At 46.1% G+C, this 9,815-nt stretch overlaps 1 protein-coding gene across 1 annotated transcript in view; it reads left to right on the top strand.

Moving 5' to 3' along the window:
* The window catches only part of WASHC5 (WASH complex subunit 5), a 63,880-nt gene extending 54,715 nt beyond the window's left edge, over nucleotides 1-9,165 (top strand). The window contains exons 27-29 of the mRNA XM_040979312.1: nucleotides 703-856; nucleotides 3,947-4,034; nucleotides 8,757-9,165. Of these exons, the coding sequence (XP_040835246.1) occupies nucleotides 703-856; nucleotides 3,947-4,034; nucleotides 8,757-8,813 (299 nt within the window). The 3' untranslated portion in view covers nucleotides 8,814-9,165. The remainder of the gene's footprint in view (nucleotides 1-702; nucleotides 857-3,946; nucleotides 4,035-8,756) is intronic.
* Nucleotides 9,166-9,815: the final 650 nt, after the last annotated feature.

Here is a 9,815-nt window from a genome sequence, read left to right on the forward strand (position 1 = left end):
GCCAGTACCGTCTTGATTATTGTAACTTTACCTTGAAATTAAGCAATATAGGTTTTCCAGCTTTATTGCTTTTCAGTGTTGTGTTTCCTCATGAAAATCCCAAGCTCTTTCTCCTACTTTCCATACAGTCGTCCAGGCAGACAGTCTAAGATCCCACATTGTGGTAGAAACCCTTGGTGAAAGGCCAGCTTTGGCTTTCCCTCACCCCATAGCTCCCCACCTGCCACCCCCTTGACTTCTGCAAACTCTTTTCTTGTATAATGCTCAACATTGTATTTAGAGATGCTTGTAAACAATTTGATCCTGCATTTTAGTTATTCTTGTGTATACGAGTAGTTGAAGTATCTAGTATGCTGTGCTGTCATTCACAGAAGTCAATTACAGGAGACTTTTCTCCTCATTTAGTATTTATCTAAATCTTGCAAAGCTTCTGTCATAGAAGGTATCCATCGTATCGTCAAAAGAAACAGTAACAGTAATTACAAAAACTGGTAACCACCAACCTGTTTTGATCCCTCCAAACCATGAGAATGTGCCATCAATCCTATAGTCTATTCAAGATGCAGCCCATAATTGTCATCCCCCTCCCTGAAAAAAGTAATCATCTGCCAGTCATGATGTGGGCCCCAATGTCAGATGTCAGTTGATGAGTGCTGCCCGAGCCAGGTCCTTCACTTGTTGCTGTGACTTGTTCCCGCACAGGAATGGTCTGCCGGAAGCCCACCGACCCTGTCGATTGGCCACCACTTGTCCTGGGCCTGCTCACTCTGCTGAAACAGTTTCACTCCCGGTACACGGAGCAGTTCCTGGCGCTGATTGGCCAGTTTATCCGCTCCACAGTGGAGCAGTGCACAAGGTACGGAGACCCAGCAGGAATTTAACGGAACTTTATGTCCCAGAACTTGGCATACCAGAGTGCTCTCAGCTGTCTCCCTGGGAGAGATGGGAAAAGACCACGTGCTCTTCTCGGGAAGACAGGACAGGGCACGTCCCCTTGTGTGGAACCATGCAGGATGCACTCATCCTTGGCCCCCCACCACGGATCCCCCTTTAGGTGCTCCTGCTGTGATGACTGACCATGGTCAGCAAACAGCACGAGCGGCAACGTGTAGTCCTGGCCCCCCAGGGTATCGGAGGCAGCTCTCAGACCTCAGGGAACTCCTGTCCTCTAGCTGGTGCCAACAGGTGGTGCCACACTCTTCAGTGGCAATCAGAGAACCTGCCAATGTTCTGGGCAAAGCCTATTGCTAGGGTGAGATGAATCCAAAACCACATGAAATTTGCTCTTTGGTCCAAAATGTGTAAAGCTGTAATTCCTGCTAATTCCCTCTCCCTGCTTCATGTCCAGTGTAGCTTTTCTAGGAAAGGAAAGAAAATGATTTCTACAGATTCCAGATCCCCAGCCGCCCTCTCTTCTCCCCGAGGGTCAGCTTGTTACTGCTTAAGGCAGCTAAGCATGCTGGTAGTGTTGCTTCTGTCAATAGAAAGGTCTCTTTCATTCCTTTCTTTGAAAATTCAAGATATCTGGTAGTGTTCACAGCAGCCAGGGTATGGCCAGGCCGAAGCCAGGAACCTGGAACTCCACCCGGCTCTGCCACATGGGTGTCAGGGCCCCAAGTGCCCATGACTGCACACTCCCAGAGTGCACAGCAACCAGAAGCTGGAATCAGGAAGTAGCCTGGACTCCAACCCAAGGCCTTGAGTGTGGGATCCATGCAGCATCTTAACTGCTGAGTCAGCATCCTCCCCTGACAAAGTCCCTGACTGTCATGACATGAAACCTGTATCTCGGGAAGTTTTGCCTGCTGTGCTTTTTTTCTACCTTTTGATATTACACAAGGAAAAAAAATGTAGCCTCACACTCTTTCATAGCATTGCCCCCAGTACCTGACTCAGCTGCTGTCTCAGGTCTTCCATTTCTTAGAGAAATCCCTTCTGTCTCCTCATGAACTGTAGTCTACAGGCTGCCCACCACATTGGGCGATCTTCACAGCAGTGCAGTCAGCTACTGTCCATCTGAAGACATGGCTTCCAGAGCCAAATGCAGCTCTCCTTCTAGAACGAAGAGTTTAATAAGTACATTCATTCAAAACCCGTGTGGCTGGCAGTGCAGCTAGAGTTGCAGTGGTAGAATCTTGGAATCTGAGTACAGCATGGTAGCCTAGTAGCTAAAGTCCTTGCCATACACATGCCAGGATCCCATATGGGTGCTGGTTCATGCCCCGGGGGCTCCATTTCCCATCAGTGCTTGTGTCCTGGGGAAGCAGTCAAGGACAGCCCAGAGCCTTGGGACCCTACACCCGTGTGGGAGACCCAGAAGGAACTCTGGGCTCCTGGTTCCTGGTTTCAAATCAGCTTAGCTCCTGCCATTGTGGTCACTTGTGGAGTAAATCAGTGGATGGAAAGTCAGATGTACAGATAGGAGGAGAGACAGAGAGGAAGATCCTCTGTCCACTAATTCACTCCCCAAGCGGCCATGACAGCTGGAGCTAAGCCAATCCGAAGCCAGAAGTCAGGAGCCTCCTCCCTGTCTCCCATGTGGGTACAGGGTCCCAAGGTTCTGGGCTGTCCTCGACTGCTTTCCCAGACAACAAGCAGGGAGCTGGATGGGAAGCAGGCTGCCAGGACACAAACTGGCACCCACATAGTATCCCAGTACGTGCAAAGTGAGGACTCCAGTCACTAGGTTACTGTGCCAGGCCCAGAAAAATAAATAATTAATTAATTAAAATAATAATAATAATAAGAAGAAGAATAATCTTGGAATCCTTGGCACTAATACTGTTCACATTTGTCTGACACCCCGACGTTGATACCCCAGGAGCTGCCGTCAACCTGTTAGCAACAGGCATTAAATGCTTCTCTAGTACATGTGGTCAGAGTTGTTTCAAAAAGTAAATTTTTAAAAAGTTGAAAAGTAGAGGAGGGTTTATGAGAACAGAGAAGTCTTGGAAATGAAATTTTAACTTCATGCAGTGGCACTGATGGGGTAGGCCAGCGATAGTCACCTGAAAACGCCTGTGGTGTGAACCAAGAATGGAAGCTCAGTAAGGAGACTGCTGTGTGTATACAAAGGAACTTCAAAAAGGTTGTAGAAAATGGAATTAAGATGTAAGCTTATTTTGATGTGAAAACACTTTTAAAATCTGGGAGAGGAGTAGGAACAGGGAAAGTTGATTAACAGGTATTAAATCAAGAGTAAGAAGTTCCTGTGTTGCATAGTAGAGAGAATATAAATAATGATGTTGTATTGTACATTCCTCTAAAATACACACAGAGAGAGGGATTTTTGAATGTCTTCATCATAAGGAAACGTATGAGGAGATAGTGATATGTTAAGCAGTTTATCTATGTATAGAAAAACAGCCCATGGTACCTCATAACTCTGTCCAATTCATCAGTTTAAAGGCTAATGGTTTTTTGAAATCCATGCCAACCCCTTTCACGTGAACTTGTTGAAGACCTCCTGCCCCATGCACAGATTTGTTGTAAGTGGAAAGTGGGCACACACATAACCAGATCTGCAGAGGCTTGGACAGTGTCCTTCAGCATGGTGAGAGCACAGGGAGGGCGGCTACCCCAGCAGTCAGGGACGCTTCCCAGAAGCAGTGCCCGTGTGGGACTTAGAATGGCCCAAAAGTTTGCTCCCAGCTAAGTACGTAGAGCTGAGAGCTGCATAGATCAGGGGTCGGCAGGAAAGGAGCTGGCTGGTGGTGGGAAGGGAGGTAGGGTAGAGGAGCAGGCGGAGGCGTGGCTCGACAGGCAGCAGGCGCAGGGTTGTGAAGGCCCTGGGGAGCCACACGGGGATGTTGCCATCTGGCCCTGCAGGGTAGGGAAACACCGGAATGGTCTGTGGACTTGACCCGAGACTTACTGGGTCTTCTGTCGCATATTTACTCTGTGTTTTGACTGAGCGGCGCCTGACTCCGACTCGCCTCTCTTACAGCCAGAAGATACCGGAGATGCCTGCCGATGTCGTGGGCGCCCTTCTCTTCCTGGAGGATTATGTCCGCTACACCAAGTTGCCCAGAAGGGTAAGTGACGGACACTCAGGGCGATTCCTGAACAATCTGTCTGTAAGGAGCTGGTGCTACAGGGGCCCTGGGGTCGTCGGCAGGGAAGCCCAGGTGTCGCTCACCACGGCCGCCTGCCGCCCGGAGCCCCTCTGCCCTCTGCCTCCTTCTCACCAGCTAGATGCTTTGCGAAAGGACATTTCCCCCTTCCTCCTCCTCCTCCTCCTCTCCCTAGCCTGGGAGGAGTCAAGTGGGAAGAGGCACGAATCCCCAGCTGGAAGAGATTCCTCCATGGCCATGATCAGGAAATGGACACAGGCTGTTCTTTCCCTCACCATGGCCTGATTCTTACAGCAACTTGCTCGAGTTCATGCCACAGCTCAAGTTATGTAACTTGTTTCCACATGGAGAGCTGGCTTGCTGCGTTCTAAAATTTCTCACCTTTTCCTTTGTCACTAGTTAGGATCCTTTAAGTTTTAGCCAGAAAGTGGAGAGATCAATACTAAAGAACAAGACTTCCAAAAGATACTGGAAAAAAAAAAATTGATTTGAAAAAGTTAGTATTTGGGCCAGGCGTGGCAGCCTAGTGACTTAAGTCCTCGCCTTGCACACGCCACAATCCCATGTGTTCAGCAGTTCGTGTCTCACATGTTCTCCTTCCCTCTGGCTCCCTGCCTGTGGCCCGGGAGGGCAGTGGAGGATGGCCCATGGCCTTGGGACCCTGCACCCACAAGGGAAACCCAGAGGAAGCTCCTGGCTCCTGGCGTTGGATCAGCTCAGCTCCAACCATTGCAGCCACTTGGGGAGTGAGCCAGTGGATGCAGGATCTTTCTCTGTGTTTCCTTCCCTCTGTAAATCTGCCTTTCCAATAAAAAAATAACAATAATAAAATAAATGTTGAAAAAGGTATGTTGAGGATTAAGGACATTTTTTTAATGTATATGTAATGAAAGCCACAGATGATTAAAAATTAACTGGCAGTGCCATACTTAATAGAGGAGCAATAGTGACATTCTCATTAAAGTCAAGGCCATAAAAATGGTAACAGGCTCTGCTGCCACTTTTATTGTACAGGAACGAGGTGAGAAATTACACTAAATGTATGTTAGGGTGAAAACATTATTTACTGAGGATGCTATGATTTTTCTTGAATATCCAATATAGGGATGTAAAAAACTATTTTGGGGCCCAGCGCAGGAGCCTAGCAGCTAAGGTGCTCGCATTGAACGTGCCGGGATCCCATATGGGCGCCAGTTCTAATCCTGGCAGCTCCACTTCCCATCCAGCTCCCTGCTTGTGGCCTGGGAAAGCAGTCGAGGAAGGCCCAATGCTTTGGGGCCCTGCACCCATGTGGGAGACCTAGAAGAAGCTCCTGGCTCCTGGCTTCGGATCAGCGCAGCACCGGCCTTTGCAGTCACTTCCTCTCTGTCTCTCCTCCTCTCTGTATATCTAATCTTGTAATAGAAAATAAATTAAAAAAAAAAAAGAAAAAGAAAAACTGTTTTAAAAATTAGTTCAGCAACAAGCTGATTACACAATAAATATATAATATACATTAAAAGGTGTAAAAAGGTCCCATTCGCAGAAGTACAGTTGGGAATAACCTTTACAAGAATTATGAAACATTTCGGAAAACACTATGAAAACTTGAGGAACAAAAATCAAAGAGGGGCCCGGCGTGGTGGCCTAGCAGCTAAAGTCCTTGCCTTGAACATGCTGGGATCCCATATGGGCGCCAGTTCTAATCCCGGCTTCCCCACTTCCCATCCAGCTCCCTGCTTGTGGCCTGGGAAAGCAGTCGAGCATGGCCCCAAGCCTTGGGACCCTGCACCCGCGTGGGAGACCTGGAGGAAGTTCCTGGCTCCTGGCTTCGGATCAGCACAGCACCAGGCATTACCGTCATTTGGGGAGTGAATTATCAAATGGAAAATCTTCCTCTCTGTCTCTCCTCCTCTCTGTATATCTGACTTTGCAATAAAAATAAATAAATCTTTAAAAAAATCAAATGAGAAGAATTAAATACAATAGCAATGTCACTTTTTTCTAATTTCTAATTTACTAACTTCTAGATTTGCAGATATAGCCAAATTCAGGCAAATTTTTAGTTTTTTAAAATTGCATAGAACTTCAGCTAAAATATAACTTTTTTTTAAGGATTTGTTTTATTTTCATTGTAAACTGAGATATATACAGAGGAGGAGAGACAGAGAAGATCTTCTGTCTGATGATTCATCCTGCAAGCCCTAAGCAGCCTCAACAACTGGAGCTGAGCCAATCCGAAGCCAGGAGCCAGGAGCCAGGAGCCTATTCTGCGTCTCCCATGCAGGTGCAGGATCCCAAGGCTTTGGGCCATCCTCCACCGCTTTCCCAGGCCACAGGCAGGGAGCTGAATGGGAAGCGAGGCTGCTGGGATTAGAACAGGCACCCATATGGGATCCCGGCATGTGCGAGGCCAGGACTTTAGCCACTAGGCTACCACGCTAGGCCCTAAAATAGAACTTTTAAAGACAACCATATTATACAATTATAAAAGTAAAAATAGTGGGGCACTGATATGAAAGTCAATGTCAGTGGGCAAAAATGTAGAAACAAATCTTGTGCAAATATATAAATGGAAAAATAGCACCTAAAATTGCTTCATAATAGAATATTAGTCCATAATCCTGGGACTGTTTAATGTGTGCTTAAAAATTAGCAAGTTGGGGGCTGGCATTGTGGCGCAGCAGGTTGAACCATGCTTATTCAATGCCAACATCCCATATCAGAGCGCCAGTTCGAGTCCTGGCAGCTTCATTTGAGAACCAGCTTCCCGTGACATCCCGGGAAGGCAGCAGCAGAGGCCCAGGCCTTGGAACCACGCCATCGAAATGGAAGACCAGGATGAGGCTTCTGCCTCGTGGCTTCAGCCGTGTCCCAGACCTGGCTACCGCAGCCATTTGGGAGAGCAACCCAACACTGAGATTTAAAATAAATCTTTAGAAAAAATCTTCATATCTTCTGTGACACCAAAGCTATTGATAAAGAGCATGACATATGAAGCAAATAAATTAGAAGAAAGTTTAAAAACAGTCTTGATTTGCTTCTTGGTATTTCCCAAACATACCAAATGGGGAAACCATAAAGTATTTTGGGGCCCAGCATGGTAGCCTAGCTAAAGTGCTCACCTTACATGCGCCAGGATCCCATATGGGCACCAGTTCTAATCCCAGCAGCCCCACTTCCCGTCCAGCTCCCTGCTTGTGGCCTGGGAAAGCAATGGACGGCCCCAAGCCTCAGGACCCTGCACCCGTGTGGGAGACCCAGAAGAGGGTCAGGGTTACTGGTATCGGATCAGTACACCTCCGACCATTGCAGTCACTTGGGGAATGAATCAACAGATTCAAGATCTTCCTCTCTGTCTCTCCTCCTGTATGTGACTTTCCATAAAAATAAATCTTTAAAAAAATTTAAGAGATTCCATCTTCTGTAAACCTACCTAAAAAGATTGACAAATGTCTCTTAATTTTAAAAAAACAAAAAGTAAATATTAACGTAGGACCAATTTCTTTGACTTACAGTGTGTTCTTACAGTTTCAGAAGAAAAAGGCTTCTGGTTTTTTTTTTTTCCCTAAGATTTATTTATTGTTATTGGAAAGGCAGATAAATACAGAAGGAGATAGAAAGATCTTATGTCTGCTTGTTCACTCCCCAAGCAGCCACAACAGCAGGAGCCAGGAGCCTTTCCGGGTCTCCCACATGGGTGCAGGGTCCCAAGGCTTTGGGCCGTCCTCCATTGCTTTCCCAGGCCACAAGCACAGAACTTGATCCAAGTTGAGCAGCCTGGATTAGATGGGATCCCTGTGCGTGCAAGGCGAGGACTTTAGCCACTAGGGTACCGCACCAGGCCCAGGAAAAAGACTTCTAACCCTTCAAGGGGAAAAACTGGGGACAAAGGACATTAACAGCCAGTTTTCAACACAATGCCAAAGAAAAAGAAATATTCTACTCTAAAGGACATTAATCAGAACAGTATGTTTTGTCCGCCTATCTCAAAAAGTTGGACACTGTGCTTGGAAGAATTTGGAGAACGGGATTTCTCAGTGCTGTTTGGTGGAAGGAAATTGGCTTAGGCCCGTGGAAAAGTAATTTCCCTAATTTAAAAATATGGAATGTGTTTGTTCTGATCCCTGCGGTTCCACTGGGAGGGCCTTTCTGTTGCATATATATGTGTGATGGTTCACAAGATAGATGTGCAAAGCTACAAGGCCCTGCTAGAGGCAGAGAACGCACGCTGCCGGTTGTGAGTGTGCACAGTGTGAAAGGAGGGTTATCATTACAAACTGTTCTTTAGACTTCTTTACATTAAATTTCTCTAACCTAGCCTATCTTCCAAATATATTCAGTTCTAGCACTTGGACATCACCCAGTTCCACATCTGACCTCCCTCCCTTTAGGACGCCCGTCACAGCCTTCTCAGGACCCAAGAACACACTGGAATGTGTTTCCTCACAAACGTTCCTGCCGTTCCCCTGGGGGTCCGTTTCTCACTGGTCCCTGCCACTCAGTGCCCGGAGATAAAAATGCTCACAACAGCTCAGGAGTTCGTGTCTGGAGAAGAGGTGGAGCTGTACTCATGCCCTCAAATTAGCAGTGCCAAGAAAGGAGACACCACTACAGAGCACGCCGCAGACAGAGCACCTGTCTCAAAGTGTACGATCTTGAACTTGGTTCACTCTAAAACGACGATTTCCTCTTGTTTTTCAGGTGGCTGAAGCACATGTGCCTAATTTCATTTTTGACGAGTTCCGAACTGTCCTGTAACTTCTTCCTTCTCCTTCTTCAATGAAAGGACCATCCCTACGTCTTGCCACCATCACTAAAATCAGTTTGGAAATGGAAAAAAACCTCAACTGCTCCTATATATGCATTTTCCCCTCTATTGTGGGAAACATCAGACATTCTAAGTAAGATGTATCTCACGGCACTACTTCATGTAATGAATATTGTCTAAATCATGGTATTCTATACAATTTGTATCATGTAGAAGCAGAACACATTTTTGTACTGCCTTATAAATGCTGAATGTAACTGTTATGTATAAATCTGTTTAGTTTTATGTTCTAAAGAACTTTTTGTGCAACTCCAGATTTTCAGTAAAATAGAATTGCCAGTACCTAATCTGTTCTGCTTACGATTCAAAACTAACCTTTAAAACCCTCTGGGGAAGGCAAAAGGTCCTAGAAGGTCCAATGGGCCCGACAGCCTGGTGGGCACCTGGTGACAGCCTGGCAAGTGAATATACTGACCACACTGTGCCCGTGTGCCACAGAAGTTTCTTGATGTCTGCAATCACCCCCTTCCGGTACCAGATATTTCCTAACTTCAGCTGCTTTTGCCAGCACACTGACTTGGCTAGCAATTTAGCCAGTAAACATTTTCTCCGTTGAAAGAGAAAACTTCAAACTTAAAATTTTTATTTTAAAAGCTTTACAAGTAATTTTAGGCCTAATTATTAAAAATTAAACTATTTAATTTTCTAGATTCTATTTTACTTCTCTCTCAGGTGTAACAATTTTTTAAAATGTCCTCCCCCCCCATTATTAGGGGTAACAATTTACATTAAAGTTTACCGTAACCACTGGATGTCCGTAGTCTCTTCAGAGTTACCATGGATAAATTCTGGTTTTAACATAGTCCACCATTATTAGTAACAGTGCTTGGTCACTTTTCCTGAAATAAAGCACCGTGGCTTAACTCAGGTTACACAGTGAAACCTAAACAGGCCTTGACTCACTTCCCCAGTGTGAAACCCATGGGACGTCA

The sequence above is a fragment of the Ochotona curzoniae genome, unplaced genomic scaffold, assembly GCF_017591425.1.
Source record: "Ochotona curzoniae isolate NIBS_2020 unplaced genomic scaffold, NIBS_Ocur_1.0 contig_3190, whole genome shotgun sequence".
Taxonomy (NCBI): Eukaryota; Metazoa; Chordata; class Mammalia; order Lagomorpha; family Ochotonidae; genus Ochotona; species Ochotona curzoniae.